The sequence below is a fragment of the Sander lucioperca genome, chromosome 7 (genome assembly GCF_008315115.2).
Source record: "Sander lucioperca isolate FBNREF2018 chromosome 7, SLUC_FBN_1.2, whole genome shotgun sequence".
Taxonomy (NCBI): domain Eukaryota; kingdom Metazoa; phylum Chordata; class Actinopteri; order Perciformes; family Percidae; genus Sander; species Sander lucioperca.
This window is the reverse complement of record NC_050179.1, coordinates 42,614,660-42,631,444: the sequence shown is the minus strand read 5'-3', so window position 1 is coordinate 42,631,444 and position 16,785 is coordinate 42,614,660. Positions and strand designations below refer to the sequence as shown.

The window sequence follows — 16,785 nt, the reverse complement described above, 5'->3', positions numbered from 1 at the left end:
TCCGACCCAATATGGAGAGAATAAAATAAATATATATATATATATATATATATATATATATATATATATATATATATATATATATATATATATATATATATATATATATATATATATATATATATACACACACACACACAGTAATACATTCTAAACAGTGCAAATGTAAGGCTAAATCAAAACGTAGAGAAAACTAAAGATATTGAAAAGGAAGAGTTCCTGAATGTCTTAATAGGGGGGGTTCAGAGTCCAGAGTTCTTGGGGGCAGAGGGGAGGGTGTTGAGCTTCCTGACAGCCTGGGGAATGAAGCTGTTTGCCAGTCTCATGGGATGGGCCAGGTATTATCTTGTTGGCTTGTTTAAGAACAGCCCGTTTGTAGGTCTACATGGATGGATAGTGTCTAAAGCCTGATTTATGGTTCTGTGTTAAATCTTCGCCGTGGCTACGTACGTTGGTACGTGGAGACTCGGACCCTACGCCGTAGCCTGACGTGCGCCTCTCGAAAAATGTACCTACATGTCGCTGCGCCGCACGTCGCTCGGCCGTGGCTTGGTCGCGTTGCATTTCCCCCTACTCATTTCCGGGTTCTCCTTCTCCATAAACAACATGAAATCAAGTAGAGGGTTAACTTTCCCTGCTACAGATTTCCCACCGTGGTCAGAAAACACAGGGGAGACACTTTGTTTCTCTCACTGTGACCCTAGAGTCGCTATTCGCTCCGAAGCTAATCGCCGTCACTCTCACTCGCTCAACCACACGCTCCCCTTTGTCTACATGTCTTGTCTACATATTAGCATGGAACCGTCAATTAGCGATTGGGATGTTCCCATTCTAATGTTATCTCTCCTGTGTAGGTGATGCAGATGAAGCTACACATTGTTGCCCTTGTAGCTCAGAGAGGACAGTTTTCAAAGACGTCAGCCTTCGTGGTTTTGGATGGCTTGGTGGATAAGGTCGGAGACATCAAATGTGGTGGAAAGGCCAAAGAGGGATTGACTGCTATTGGAGAGGCTTGTTCACTGCCGTGGACTGCAGAACAGGTTTGTAGCAGATTTCTCTGGACAGAAAAAAAAAAACTTAATCTTTTTGCTTAAGTTGCCAAACTAGAACTTGAAAATACAATTTATATAGGAGTGATCAACGGGCCGGTAGATGTTCATGATGATGGATTGCTGTATTTACACTGCTGTATTTTTTTCTTAGGTTGTGTCTATGGCGTTTGCACAGAAGAACCCCAAAAACCAGGCAGAGACTCTCAACTGGCTGGCTAATGCCATGAGGGAATTTGGCTTTGCTGGGTAAATTACTGCTCCTATTTTGATGCTCATTATATCAAACCATTGAAAAAATGTATTTTTTATAATAACTAACCTGCATTTTTAAACAATTCAGATAAATTTTTCTTTTTCTTTTAAATTATAACATTTGAAAGTGTTTTGGCCATGAAAACAGACAAAATGTGTCACTACACCTTAACAAAGGGTATTTGTTGACCTTTGACCTCCCCTCTCTCCAGTATCAATGTGAAGGGTTTCATCAACAACGTGAAAACCGCTCTGGGAGCGACTAACCCTGCTGTTCGGACGTCTGCCATCACCCTGCTGGGAGTCATGTACCTCTACATGGGAGCGCCTCTTCGCATGTTCTTTGAAGATGAGAAGCCTGCTCTCCTCTCACAGATAGATGCTGAGTTTGAGAAGGTAAGGACTTTCTGGGTGGATCACAGAGTACAAGACACACACACACTTGGTAAAGAAAATTGCAAAAAAAAAAAACCTTACTGTTAAGGAAAATACTCAATTTCACATATGTGAAGATGATTCAAGAGACTTTGATGAATTACACTGGAAAATTTAATGAATTCCCAATTGAGGAGAATTTAGGAGCACACAGTACAGTGTGGGTGCCATTCCAACTTCTGAAGGTGTATCAGTTCATGCTGGAGGCATGAGCTCATGCTGGAGGCATTAAGTTTAGCTGAACCTTTAAGGTAAACAAAGATATTGCGGGCGCTCAAATATCTCAGCACAGACAAAATGTGTTGTGTGTTTACTTTCTCTATGGCCTTGACAGGGTGAACAGCACGGTCTTATCACACAGCTGCTCCGCCTCCCTATGGAGGCACAAAGTTGAAGTTTTCCTCTGCCTGGAAAGTTTATGAGGTTATGTTGGACACTGACCTGAATGACACCTGGGTACCATTGTCTCAACTTACATAGCATGAGTTCATAAGATGGAAATTCCACAACACTTACCAGTTGGTTATCCTGACAACAATGTGCATGTAAATGAGACACGACAAAGGAAAATAAGACTTCTATTTCTATGTGTATCTCCCGCACAGATGCAGGGCCAGTCTCCACCAGCTCCAATAAGATTTACCAAGAAGTCAGGGGCTGTGGAGGAGGGTGATGAAGGAGAGGAGCCAGAAGAAGATGGAGGAGGAGGAGGAGGAGGAGGAGGAGGAGGAGGAGGACAGGACATCATGGACCTACTGCCCAGAACAGATATCGGGTAACCAAACAGTGACCTTGTAGGACACAGCCTCTCAGTCAACCCGCACTGATAAAACAAGATTAAACTTCGATAAATGGTGCAAGTATCCGGATGTCTGTGTTTACCCTTCGGCAAAACTCTGCTGGGTGGCTCGCTTCAGCCGGTTGAAAATCAGCAACTTTTTTTTCTCTTTAGCGTTTAGCTTAGTGCAGGGTCATTGCTACCATAGGCAACACTGGCTTGGCGTCATCCTCCCCAGCTCCACCAAAAATCGTCACGTCCGGTTTCAAAAAACCGAGACGGCGACGGCCAAGTTGTCAAACTCGAGGCTTCCAAATGGTAGTCCACAAACCAAAGGGTGACGTCACTGATGCTACATTTATTATTTTAGTCTATGGTGACGCCACTATTAGTACACTTGCACCTAAGGTAGTTACGCATAAAAACATTTCAACAAAGGAATCATTAGTAACGTGGTTCTCAAGTGCTCGGTGCTTATTTAAGCTGGTCCATTACAATAACTAAGTTTGTTATGCCATTTGTACTACCCACCGAGTATATGTACATTAACATTTTCTGTTTCTGTTTATTTTACTCAAGTTGGAAGACACTATTTATTTTGCTTGCTGTTACAGTCACTCTGAAATATAGTACCCGTTTTCACTCCCTCTTGTTTGTCTCTCTTCCCTCCTGTCTTTTAGTGACAAAATTACATGTGATCTGGTGTCTAAAATCGGAGATAAGAACTGGAAAATCAGGAAGGAGGGCCTGGACGAGGCTGCAGCCATCATCTCCGAGGCAAAGTTCATCACCGCCAACATCGGAGACCTGCCTATGGCCCTGAAAGGACGACTCGGCGACTCCAACAAGATCCTGGTTAGTAATGGCAGTTACACACCAGGCTGATAATCGGCCGTTGGACAGTCTGGCGAGGTCAGTGACTCGAGTCTGTTCAGTGTGTTTCGTGCCGCCGTCCGTTGGAGGAGCTGTCTGCCTTCATTTTGGCCGACCTGACATGCTCAGTCGGAGACAGGGCAGTCGGGACTCACCCGGAAATGGCAAGCGGAATGAGCGTGACTAAGCCTCTCAAAATCTGACAAATCTTTTAAACTGACCTTTGTCGATCTGAAATGAAGACAGATTCAACAACTGCATGGCCTATTTCTCGCTTAAAATGTTTTCAGAAACACATTTCGGTGAAATATTTTAGTACAATATGATATATGAGATCGTAATCTGAATGAGTCGCCAGTAATGGCCGGTTGAAAAATCCAAAATCCGGAAGCAGCAGCCAGACCCATGTGACGCGTTCGTCCAATCAGCTGCCGGTTTTAATTTTTTGGGCTACAATACAGATTAGCGCCGCCTGCTGTTATGGAGACATAATACGTCTCGTCTCTTTGGTGTCTTCCGAGGCACTTTTTTGACCAACTCGGGGAGACTGATCAGTCCAACTGCCTTTTCTGCCAACGGTCGGCTGTCTGGTTGGTGTGTAACTGCCTTAAGAGAGCAGAGGCCTGTACTACAAATCAAGATCATCATGCCCTGGATTTATTCCACCTTTTTATCCTATAATTTTACCCTGCTTCACTAACCTTAACAACCGCGGTCCTGCATAACCTGTGTCACGACGGTGGTTAACAACTAGTTCAATCAAACCTGGGTTTCCCAATCCAGCAATGCGCGCGTTCACATAAAAGAGGTGGTGTTTGCGCAGCACGATCAATCGCAAACCTCTACCAGAGCCGCATATTTTACATAAGAAGAGAAAACTATGATTCTACATAAATATGAAGAACACCGACACGGTTTTACAGGCAAAACGCAATACAGTCGCTGCTTCCTAAAACAGGAGGAAAGCTGGCAAAAAAATAGCCGACGCTGTAAATGCGTAAATCACAACGCTTACCAATATCACTTCCCCATCAGTCAGGCACAAGATCTGACCATAATTACGCTTGTGCTTTCCATAAACTGTCGTTGCTTTAGGCTATTATTTCAGTTGCAACCCTGGCAGTGGGAAGCGATCGTGAGAGCAAATAAAAAATATAAAAACATAATTCAAACCGATGTGCGCATTGGCAACACACGGCTCAAGAAGCCGACAAATAGCCTATACGTAATTCCCCCCGCTGAAAATCTATATTTTTCATAAAAATACCCATCAGGGAATGTTAACGGGGTTGTTGGTCTCTAAATGTTAACTTTCATGAGCGCCCCTCTCTCTCTCTCCATGCACCGAGCTCCATTAGATCTTCTAAGAATGGAGACGCCGTTATCAACCGAGTATTGATTGGTCAGTAGGCGGTGCTTTTACACCGGATGATCTCCAATCTCAAACATAACCTGCTCCCGAGCAGGTTAGGTGTTCAGCATAAGTAACCATGGCAATTTAACCCAGAATCAAGTGATCCACCGTTGTGATACACAAAACCCTGGGTTGAACTTGAAGTTACCTCGTTAACGCCAAATCTTGCTTCATAGTACAGGCCTCGGATCTGGCTAGTACCAGAGATGCTCACAAGTTTCTGAGCTGGAGTCTAGGTCAAGTCTCAAGTCTCTCATGGTTATATTGCGTTCCATTCAGGCTGCTTAGAACACGGAATGCTATATATAAGGAATTCAAAGCATTGCAGCCAGTAGGACGTAAATTATTACGGAAATCTACTATCACAATTTTGGCAAAAAAAAAAAAAAAAAAACGCTCATTCATCTTTTCGTAACATCTAGCCAACAGTCAGAGTTTACCTCCGTAGGTTGTAGCTAAAGCAAGAAGCAAGGTAACGTTAGATGGCCAATGCTGAGCTAAACATGTTTGGTCAAATTAGATGTGGTTGAGCCAGAGTCCTTTATTTTGATACCACATATTTTGCATTCAGCGCTTCTTTTGTTTAGGCCTTGTTGTCTGAAGTTTTGGAAGCCAGAGCTTCTGATGAACGGCACAGCAGCTGCCGGTGCGGTCGACATGTTTGTTGTCCTCTTTCACGTGTGGCAGCACACAGCAGATCGTAACGTATTACGTGTTACGTAGGTAGGTTACGCAGGGAGGTGAATAACATTAGGATCATCAGACGTTTCCTTAAAAATAAAGATTGTTTACGACTCTCGCATTTCAGGTCCGAGTTGAGTCTGAACTCTTTTCCAAGTCAAGTCGGAAGTCACTGTGTGTAAGTGTGTGTAAGTTAGGGCTGTTGGAACCAATGCCGAAATTCAAATATAATTCGAAATTACTATTCGAATGTGACTTTTTTTTTTAATATAAATATGTTGGCTAACGTTAGCTAATCTCCCTCTTCTCGCCTTGGCCTACCCGCATGTGTCACTCATGTCACATCTTATGAACAATAACTTAGCGGGAGTGAGAAACACATGGCATTGTGAGGTCTAAGATGACGTTGCGTACCGTACGTTAGTACAAGTGGCTGTCACTGCACCGCAAATTACTTTTAACCAGCACAGTTTTGTTTAACATTAAACATATGTAGACAGTTGAAATGAAAGAGAGAGATATATATATATATATATATATATATATATATATATATATATATATATATATATATATATATATATATATATATATATATATATATATATATATATATATATATACATACATATTGTCACTTACATTTCACTTTCATTTGGTTGAGACTCTTTTTACTACCATTTTCACATGCAGTTACTTTGAAACCTCCATTGGTTTTCCCCATTAGCTTTGTTTAGATGAGTCCTCAACAACTGAGTAAAACATTATATTGACTTTTCTGTAAACCTATATTAGTTTTTGCTTCATCTTATCCTATTTGAAATGATTTTGCTACACATAAATGCTACATGGTCAAACTGTCAAATTTTAGAGAACCGCGAAGTTGAAAGTAGCAAAATAGCAGCGCTCTGAATTGGCAAGTCAAAATTGGAGCAAAGCCAAAGTGATTGTGGTGGTTCTACTCTACAGACGGATTTAAGAACAACTTTGCACAATAATAGGATATTAAAATGTAATTTAAAATGACCTTTATGTTTGTGCTTTCCAGGTCCAGCAGGCCCTGACTCTCCTGCAGCAGCTGTCTACAGCCATGGGACCTGGACTGAAGCAGCATGTTAAGGCACTTGGAATCCCTATTGTCACTGTGCTGGGAGACAGCAAGGTACTGGACACATACACTCACATCAGAAACACAAACACCCACAGTAACACACACGTCTTTCCACGTTCAACAGCAATGGCAATGTAGTATCTGCAATCGAGCCTTTACCACCGAAACAAGCCCTTACAAACACCTTTTTGATAATTTTTTACAATACTTTGCGCCAATCATTTCATGAAGTTACAGGAACGTTTCAAATTGAGTTTGAAGAAAGAAACGCTAAGATCCAAAAAACAAAGTGTGGGGGGCATTAAATATGGCAGAACAACACTAAATGACAGCAATTTGCAATTTTACACTTATAAATGAGAAATCTACGGCACAGGTAGAGCATACCGATACAGAATAAATCAAAGGAAGATGTCCATCTTAAAAATCGAATAACTATTGTGATATGCGTTTTGAAAATGTACATACTGTATATGATGAAAAGAGTACAATAAATCTGAAGAGGTGAGAGAAGATGGAAACATGTTGCTCTGGAGACACTGTCACGTCCCTGACTGTGTGGTGATGATGGACATGCCTCTCTGTTCCTCTGCAGCCTAATGTAAGGGCGGCTGCCATGACCACTCTCCAGGCCTGGGTGGAGCAGACTGGGATGAAGGAGTGGCTGGAAGGAGAAGACCTGTCAGAGGAGCTCAAAAAAGAGAATCCTTTCCTAAGACAGGAGGTACACAGAGATACATATACTCGTCACTGTCTTGTTCATGGTGGAAAATGTGGCATTCCGCTTATTATTATACAGAAAAGAGCCATACACATTCCTGAGCCAAATCATAGTACGCACAATGCAAATCAGAGACGCGTGTTTTGCCATAACACACTCTCTTCGTCACACAGCTCCTAGGCTGGTTAGCAGAGAAGTTGCCGACCCTGAGGACAGTCCCTGGGGACCTGATGCTGTGTGTCCCTCATCTCTATGCCTGTCTGGAGGACAGAAACGGAGATGTGAGGAAGAAAGCTCAGGATGCCCTGCCTACCTTCATGATGCACCTGGGCTACGACAAGATGGAAAAGGCGGCTGGGAAACTCAAAGTACTGAACCCGATTTTATATTGTGCTTTTGGCTAGCAAAGAGCACATACATTTTAATAGAACATATAACATTTTCGATGCCTGACCCCAGGCAGTGATTCATAGCTGTCTTGTCCACAATAATTAATGTCTCTCTCTCTCTCTCTCTCTCCCCATCTCCCTGCAGTCTGCCTCTAAGGATCAGGTGTTAGCTATGTTGGAAAAGGCCAGAGCTGTGATGCCAGCTAAACCTGCTCCTCCAGCCAAAAATGGAGGGGGAAAAGGCTCTGCAGAGCCAAGCAGAGCTGCTTCAGGTTTGTATGACTTTACAATGATTACAAATTATTACAGCCATGCTTTCACATTAAGACAGATGTGCTACTGTGTGGTAGTTTTACACATAATATAAAGTAGGGCTGGGTCTGATAGCTAATGACATTTTGGATCTGGTTCCCATTTGGAAAATAACTGTAATCGCTAAACTTCAACAAAAGAAAACCCATCCTTTAATCTGACCTGGCTATTTTTAATTTGAAAAGATCAATGTACAAAACATTCAGGTTAAATTCGCAAGTGTCTTATATTCAGCTGCTGGTGACTGACCGTAGCTTTATTCATGGCTCCTCCTGTTCACATGGGCAAACCTCTGAACACCAAATTGCTCCTGTTGGTATAGCCAGTGCCTTGCATGGTAGCTTAGTGCGTGACTTTGTGTGTGAATAGGTGAATGAGAGCCAAGTTGTAAAGCGCCATATAAATGCAGCCATTTACAATGCAAATGCAGTAAGTGTGATGTTGAATGTTTTGATAGTCTCCTCAGTAGTTATTTGAATACATTGTATTCCTACACTTGAGAAAATTTGACACATGCATCTCATCTCCTCTGCAGCCTCCAGGCAGCCGGCTAGTGAGGACGTTGTTGACAATAAACCTGAAGTTAAGAAGGTCCGGGGAGGAGTGGCCGGAAAGAAGGTATGTCTTTCTGGATCAACATCTGTTTTTGTTTTGCAGTGTGCACACAGGAACAGAGACGTTTTGATATTGTTACTCTTTGTACTGCCTAATAAATGTTTTAATGGCCGTCTAGCCTAAGTAGAACTGGATTTAGGGTGCGACCAGATTTTGCTCCCCATTTACTTCAACAAAGAAAGGAGAGAGACGTATTCAGTTTTGAATGCGTCCAGTCTGACCCCACCATATATATATATATATAAATAGTCAAACATTCACCATTTGCACTTCCGTTGATGTCACTCCTGTTAAGTTTTTTTTTGTTTTTTTGTCTATGCACACCATTTGGTCATCTCATGACAGTGAAATTAAAATATCATGTGGTTTTTCTACTCAACCAGCCTTCCTCCCCTCCCGAGGAACCTGCCCCTTCCTCCAAGGACAAGGACAGTAATGCTAGTAAAAAGCTCCCCAGCAAAGGGAAGGCTGCTGCTAGCAGTCAACAGGTAGATGTGTTGCAGGTGTCCTTGTAATGAAACTCAGTCCAGAATGTCTTTACACTTCATCTCTACTATGCTGCTACTTATTAAAGCCAGCTGTGGGCTCTAGAGTACACAAGTAGCGCAGCCGTGGTCAGAGATTCTCAGCGGACACTTTGTTAGCCTGACAGATGTTAAACCCTGTCCAGCTTTTCTCTGCCTTGACCCAGTCGGATCTTGGCTCAGTCTAATCCTGTGTCTCTCTAATCACTAATATTGTCACTGAACATGTACAACGGTTTAATCGATGCACATGGGCATGCAGTTGTTAGGTGAAATCGGAGCCTAAATCCGTTTTTTTAGGCTTTTAACATTTAAAAATGTGCTGACATGAGACAAGTCAAAAAAGTACATGCATGCTTACAGAAAGGAAGCACAAACCGAGAGGTCACTTGGAAGGTTTCCACTGCACGAATGTGTGTTTCTAAACGTGTGTCTCATGTTTGGGAATGGTGTCACGTCAGTGTTTCTGCACTCTGTTTTATGTGTTAACCTGCACTGAGATCTTTTCAGCATAACACCCCTTTGTCTCCTGTTTCTACTGTCTGTCACCTACACGCAGCTATTATTATTATTATTATTATTATTATGTTATCCAAATCAGAAACAAAAAGCCCATGAGTAAACCTCATTACACACGATCCTAAGTACACATCCACGGACAGAGCACATTGGTTCACCCACTCTCCCTCACACTGTGATGTTTCCTCCCTCTCAGGGTGCAGCTGGTAAGAAGCCTGCAGCCAAAAGCCAGAAGGATGATGAAGATAGGTCCGGGCCGATCTTCATCCTCATCGCCAATGCTAAGGAACAGAGGATCAAGGACGAGAAGCAACTGAAGGTATCGGACTGGCTGAAAAACATGTCAGGATGATGATCTCAGTGCAGCAGCAGTTACATACTGTATATCTGAGAGGTTAACTGGAACTGGAGGAGACATAATTTGTTCCTTTGGGTATTAGCTTATTGTTAATGCTGTAAAATTGTTTTTACTCTGCTAACTAACAGGAAAACAATCTGGTACGGTAAAGGGAAAAACTGATAAAATGGAACCACACAAAAGTCTTTGGCCACAGCTTGTATTACCATACTTAGTGCCGGTATTCAACCAACTTTGTTATCACAGTAATGTTGGTAGTATGTGTAAATGATCTATCTTCCCATCTATCCATCTATTTTACCAGTGCCCAGACCTCCCTACTCAGAGCAAAACGTGTCATTGCTGCTGGCTCTTGGGCCTGTTGCTTGAATTACAGACTGCACTTCCACATACGGACACGAGTATGAAAGCGGATCGAGAGAGACAGCCGCCCCTCTCTCTCTTTCTCAAACTCAGACCGAACCCAAAATAAAATGTAAAACTAGACAGTGCAGATTCACTTCCTGTATTATTTCTTGCCTAAACATTTTTCAGAAACATATTTTAGTGTACGGTTTGGGAAACGACCTGAAATGGGATAGGTTGTAAACAGGAAGTGGGCGCCATACTGTTTCCTGTATTGCTAAAATCGGAGGCTGCTACTGCATTGCCTATTTCTAGCCTAAAATGTTTTCAGAAACGTATTTCAGTATTGCGAAAACCGAGGCTGTTACTGCATTGTCTATTTCTTGCCTAAAATGCTTTCAGAAACACATTTCACCTTAGCGTGTAACTGTCATACAAGATTGTGTGTTACCAACTGGCTGCCATTCTGTCTCAGTACAGACAAGCTTGACATGCTTCATTATGTCACCCACCAGCGGGATACCCTTTAAGCCAAAGGGAATATCGCAGCCCCTTTTCTGATTTTCTCTATTCATGTAGCATCAATTATTTGCCCATGCCCTGCATAGACAACCCAGTTATATACAAATGTGAAAGGACCCTCTTCCCAGCGGTAGATACTTCTTTAACAAGGCACAGTCAATACGCATTGGGCAAAACGTGCACTGAAAAATCTACATATTACACTATTGTGCTCAGAAAAATGTGTCTTTCTCCTGACAGAACCATATGCACTCACTTGCCAGTTTATTAGGTCTACTCAGCTTTAACCAATAGAAAATCCCTGCCATAAATCCTACCTTCATGAAGTTCAGTTTTTGTTGGATCTGTTTTAGAGAGCAGTTGATTCGACTTCATGGTCATTTTGGAGAGTGTAGTGCCATGTAGTTTTGTGATGCTGTTGAATTGTGTTAGAGTGAGAGGTGTTCCTATATTTAGTTCACCTTTTTAATGAAGTCCCATTCTGACAGCATAATGTTTTTTGGTCAGTTGGGTATCTGCACTGGTGCTGAATGTTAGCAAAGTCCGCTAAAGCACTTTTTAACCAGACGTCAGTACAAACTCCTCTACTGCTGGTTCAGAGCGACTGACTCCTCAGCTGACAGAGCGGTGAGCAGAAACCTGCCATGTAGGATGTTTTTAGGAGTTTAGTGTGAGGTGGGTGCTCTGCAGCTGTAACTGGGCGGTGGCCATTAATATTTCTCATAATTGTTGGTAAGGTGTATTGAAGAGAAACAAAATCAGTAATACGGTTGGGTGTTATTAAAACAAAATATCTATCAATTAACAAGAAAACAGGAACCCCAAGCATACCACAAATTACCATACCAGTGTGGATTTGACAGTAGGCACGCCCCCTTCCTGGAAAGTCAAAAAGTCGTCCTAAACTGGGAACTTGGTCGACTTACTGAAATTGTCTATTAGGGCTGCACAATATATTGTTTTTTTTTTTTTTATCGTCATCGCAATATGAACTGGTGCAATAAACACATCGAGAAAGGCTGCGACATATCGCAAAAGACACTCCGAGACGGTAGTTCTTTTTTTAGTGCTCCCTTTTATATTCAATTCAATGTTCAATTTGTTCAATAAAAGAAAGTCGGAAATGTATTTGATTTTAAACCGATACTAAACAAATATGACATTATATTGATAAGATTGTGCCACTATGCATTGGCACATATAAGACAATAAAGTGACGGTGTGCAATACTGCTTGAAATGATATCCTTTCATTTGTTTTAAATTCAACAAGCAGTTTGTTGTATTTTAGCAGAATACTGAAAGCGGCACAACTGAGTACACTTTAATATGTTTATTTATCGCAAGTAATAGTATCGCAATATTCAACAACGTTATCGCATATCGCACATTTTCTTCATATATCATGCAGTCCTATTGTCTATCACACAAAACTCCCCATAAATACTGTTGACTTCAATTTGACTAAATGTTTCTCTTGTAGATTTTGAAATGGAACTTCACCACCCCTCGAGATGAATATTTGGAGCAGCTGAAAACTCAGATGTCCACCTGCTTTGCTAAGTGGCTGCAGGATGAGCTCTTTCACTTTGACTTCCAGAGACACGTCAAGGCTATAGGAGTCATGATTGAGGTAGTGGTTGGTCTAAAACGCCAAATTGCGAATTAGGAGTAGGCTTGTTTCGTTACCAAAAAGTCTGAATGTGCGTTTTGTGTTCGACAGCGGTTGGAGAGCGAGAGCGACGCCACCATTGGCTGTCTGGACCTGATTCTGAAATGGTTCACCCTGCGGTTCTTTGACACCAACACCACAGTCCTGATGAAGGTGCTGGAGTATCTAAAGCTCATGTTTGCCATGCTGAACAGAGAGAACTACCATTTGACTGAGTACGAGGCCAACTCCTTTGTCCCCTACCTCATACTCAAGGTGAGCGCACATTGCACTCAGAGTGATAAAAGAAGACCACTGTAATGCTTTTTTTGCTCAGTTTTTCCTCTTCCCTTCTTTAGGTGGGAGAGCCAAAGGATGTGGTTCGCAAAGATGTTCGGGCCATACTGACCATGCTGTGTAAGGTTTACCCAGCATCCAAGGTCTTCCCCTTCCTCATGGATGGAACCAAGTCCAAGAACTCGAAACAGAGAGCTGGTAGGTATCTACAGACAGCGAGCCAACTGTCGTAAGCTGCACCAATCTCTGTCCAAACCGTATTGGAAGACAATTATTGTTGTTGACAATGATTGTTGCATTGATCAACATTGTTTCTGTGGTTTCCTCCCCTTTCCTCAGAATGTCTGGAGGAGTTGGGTTGTTTGATAGAGGGCTACGGAATGAATGTATGTCAGCCGACTCCAGCTAAATCTCTGAAGGAGATTGCCATTCACATCGGTGACAGAGACACATCTGTCCGCAACGCTGCCCTGAACACTGTGGTGGCTGTCTACAACGTCTGTGGGGACCAAGTCTACAAACTAATAGGAAATGTAAGATAGAGATGATATAATTGTCCTACTTTGTAGGGTGTCATAAGCCTAGACCCCAAAACATATTCTGTAGAATTTTAACATTATTCCCCAACCTTTCTAGTTGTCGGAGAAAGACATGAGCATGCTGGAGGAGAGAATCAAGCGTTCAGCCAAGAAGACTGTTGCAGCTCCTGCCAAGCCGAGTGCGACAGAGAGGTCTCAGAAAGAGCACCCAACTAACCCCAACGCCACATTCCTCCGCAAGCCTTTACAGGACGACCCCAACAAACTCAAGTAGGTCCCCTGTGACTCAGGGCTGCTGGGTATGTTAACCTCAGCTGAATGAAAACTAGTGAGTAAGCCAATAATACTTGCTCACCACAAAATGTATCCTATTGAAGAACTAAAATTCAGTGCATGAGCGACGCGTTCATTTCCAAAAAACATTGTTGAAAATATGTCAGTTGCATTCTAAATAGATGTAATAGATCAACATCATTCATTCGATATACGAGGCAGGGTTTCAGTTATCCAGTAATTGCCGTTTCTTGACCAGGATCCTCTGTTGAAGTCCGACATCTTTAAATCTCTGTTTGTTTTTAAAGCGTTTTTATTTAAGAATAGTCCTACGCCAAACAGAAATTATTGGATTTCAAGTTGGCATATTCATCTCGTTGGGTCATGGCGGCCTGTGGTAGGTTGGCTTGAAAAGGCCCTGGCCAGGGTGAAGGTGGCCCTGTGATTTACAGATTTATTTTGATGCACTTTGTAAAAGATGGATGTTCTGTCAACATATTTAGCCACATTTAAGTGACAAAATCGTTTCTCCAAACAGTAAGTGCAAAGCAGTCTTTCTAAACTGTCATCTGACCCGTTATAACTGTTGTTGCAGTGCCTTTTTTATAAAAGATATTGGCTCTTCTACACTCCTTTTTCATGTTTATATTACAACATTCAATCACAGTGGGCATAATTAGGTTTTTAGACATTGATCAATACAAAAAGACTTCTTCAAAGTGAAAACGCATGTCTTTGTAAGCGCATTGCCATCAGTTTTTGTAACACATGAAGGCAGTTGTTAGATTGAACGGTCAACTTCCAACCAACATACACTGCACCAACTGGTTGGGTGAAGAAAACAACTTGGTCCACAGTCGGTTTTATTTTAAAAGACCAGTGTCTTACACTGTTGTAGGTAACAGAGTCAATTATTCTTTTACAGGCAGAAGACCGTAGCATGCCTCCAAATTAAGTAAACTTTTTCCAAATGAAAAGTCTTCTTGTACTGTAGTGGGACATGGAAATGTCTTGAATGTACTAAAACACAACTTTTCCAGCAGTTTTTCATTTCAACACATAACAGACTTCTATAGCTGAGGACTGTAGTTAGATTCATGCCATAAATCTTTTGAATGTTTTGTGTTCTGCTTGCAACTAATCTTTCATTCTCTTCTTGTTGTGTTTTGATCATTGCATGTTGGGTTGCTCTCACAGATACTTATTTTAAGGAAAATTGGCACAAAAAAAAAACCTGTCCACTGTGTCTGTGAAACCAACCTCGGTGTGTATGCGTCCTTGGCTGGCTGGTGGGCCGGCTGCCAGTCTGTCTCTTAACCCGTTATCTTTCTTCCTGTGTGATTTCCTCTGCTCTGCCTACCTTCTGTTCCGGAACAGATTAATGTATCGCACTTATAGGATGTGAGTACCTCTTCCGCCTCCTCGCCCCTCTTTTCTACGTGTTGTTATTGTAAAAACTCCCCTCTGAATGCAATCTAAAACTCATCATTCATAAGACTAATGAACAGACATTTGCGGTGACATTTGAGTATTAGTCGTGCTTCTTCACATGGTTGGGAATGAGGATCAATTCTTGCTCCCCTCGGTCACATGGTAGGTAAAGCACCTGACTATTGTTCAAAATGTCCTGCTGTCACTTTTAAATGTGGTGCATTCGTCTTCCCCAGTCACTCCTTTGTCTTACTTATGAATGTTGTGTATACTGTACCTGGAATCGAAATGAACTGTCCTCTGCTTGGTCTTATACAATTTTGCCAGCTGCAAATACACGGAAAGTTAGCATTCTGAAAAAAAAAAAAAAGTCTGCTGTTTGACAGTTGCAAATACAATCTGTCGCTTGTTAATGGCCACATTTTTTTTAATTTTTTTTTTTTTAATTTTTTTTTTTAACCCTTTTGTAATCAACAATTTAGGTTGGTTCTATGGTGTGAAATCTGTATTTACGAAACAAAAGGACTATAAGTCAAAACACTGGTAATGAGCCTTTCCTATCAATCAAATATTCTTATAAATCTCAGTAACCAATCGTGATGGGTCACTATGCACCTAGTCTATATCCTCGACGTTCCACTGCTGGGATTGCTCAGGTGCCGGAGGAAATTCTGCCGGATGCATGTATTTTCACCAATGTCCGTTTCCTTCCGCTTTCTTTGTTTTGGAATTTTAAACTCCGGTGGATATATGAGGACTATGGTTGACTGCTCCTCAGATCTCTGCTAGGTATATTGAGACAGCTAGCTAGACTATCAGTCCAATCTGAGTTTTCTTTCGCACGACTAAAACAACTTTTGAACGTACACGTTCCACCAAAACAAGTTCCTTCCCGACGCTATTTTACAGCGGCTCCGTGCAGAGTTTAGCGCCGCCCATGACGATTGTGATTGGTTTAAAGAAATGCCAATAAAGCAGAGCACGTTTTTCTCCAATCCCGGAATGCTGTGTGGACTAGCCAGACCTTCCTCCGCTCCGCAACTGTGGATGGTCTGGTAAAGCGAGACTACTATGCACCCAACTAGATTCACAGCGAGGCATATACATAGCTTTTGATCCATCTAAAAACATAGCTATTTATTTATTTATTTATTATGTGGTTGTCTTAGTGAGTCAGTATGCTCAAAATGTGTTGTATCAGTGGACAACATTTTTATTTTATTTTTTTCAAGTTAAGTCCTTTGCAGAGTTGTGCAGGTAGGGCTGGGTGATGGGGAGAAAATCAAACGTCCCATTCATTTTCACCAAATATCTTGATTTTGATATTGTAGGGTTGACTGTGATTTTTGATAATCATCAATAATGTGGATATAATGACTAAGTTGGTAAAGGCAAATGATAGAACAGTCTGGGAAGTTCAGAAAATTACATCACTTTCATATATGCTACAACTGTAATGCCAACTTAAAACCAGGAAAATACAACACTTATGCCACAGCACAATACTACGATATCTAAAATCTAAGACGATATCTAGTCTCATATCAAGCTATCAATATAATGTTGATATATTGCCCAGCCCTATGTACAGGTATACCTCTCTTACTATACTGTAGTGAAACATTCTAATAGTAACAACACCTCCAACTACTTCCATTACTGTCATTACAGTGATTCTCCAGCCTTCTTTATCA

The 16,785-nt window shown here is 41.7% G+C and overlaps 1 protein-coding gene across 6 annotated transcripts in view; it reads left to right on the top strand.

Moving 5' to 3' along the window:
* Positions 1-16,785, top strand: part of ckap5 (cytoskeleton associated protein 5) — a 50,827-nt gene that overhangs the window by 21,897 nt on the left and 12,145 nt on the right. For 3 of the 6 annotated variants that reach the window (XM_031297832.2, XM_036002683.1, XM_036002684.1), the window contains 18 exons: positions 855-1,040; positions 1,204-1,298; positions 1,517-1,700; positions 2,345-2,514; positions 3,198-3,372; positions 6,534-6,647; positions 7,192-7,320; positions 7,491-7,685; positions 7,852-7,978; positions 8,554-8,636; positions 9,017-9,121; positions 9,873-9,995; positions 12,384-12,533; positions 12,624-12,827; positions 12,911-13,046; positions 13,188-13,381; positions 13,485-13,657; positions 15,038-15,061. In XM_031297832.2, the coding sequence (XP_031153692.1) occupies positions 855-1,040; positions 1,204-1,298; positions 1,517-1,700; positions 2,345-2,514; positions 3,198-3,372; positions 6,534-6,647; positions 7,192-7,320; positions 7,491-7,685; positions 7,852-7,978; positions 8,554-8,636; positions 9,017-9,121; positions 9,873-9,995; positions 12,384-12,533; positions 12,624-12,827; positions 12,911-13,046; positions 13,188-13,381; positions 13,485-13,657; positions 15,038-15,061 (2,567 nt within the window). The remainder of the gene's footprint in view (positions 1-854; positions 1,041-1,203; positions 1,299-1,516; positions 1,701-2,344; positions 2,515-3,197; positions 3,373-6,533; positions 6,648-7,191; positions 7,321-7,490; positions 7,686-7,851; positions 7,979-8,553; positions 8,637-9,016; positions 9,122-9,872; positions 9,996-12,383; positions 12,534-12,623; positions 12,828-12,910; positions 13,047-13,187; positions 13,382-13,484; positions 13,658-15,037; positions 15,062-16,785) is intronic. The other 3 variants (XM_036002685.1, XM_031297833.2, XM_036002686.1) reach the window with 2 other exon arrangements.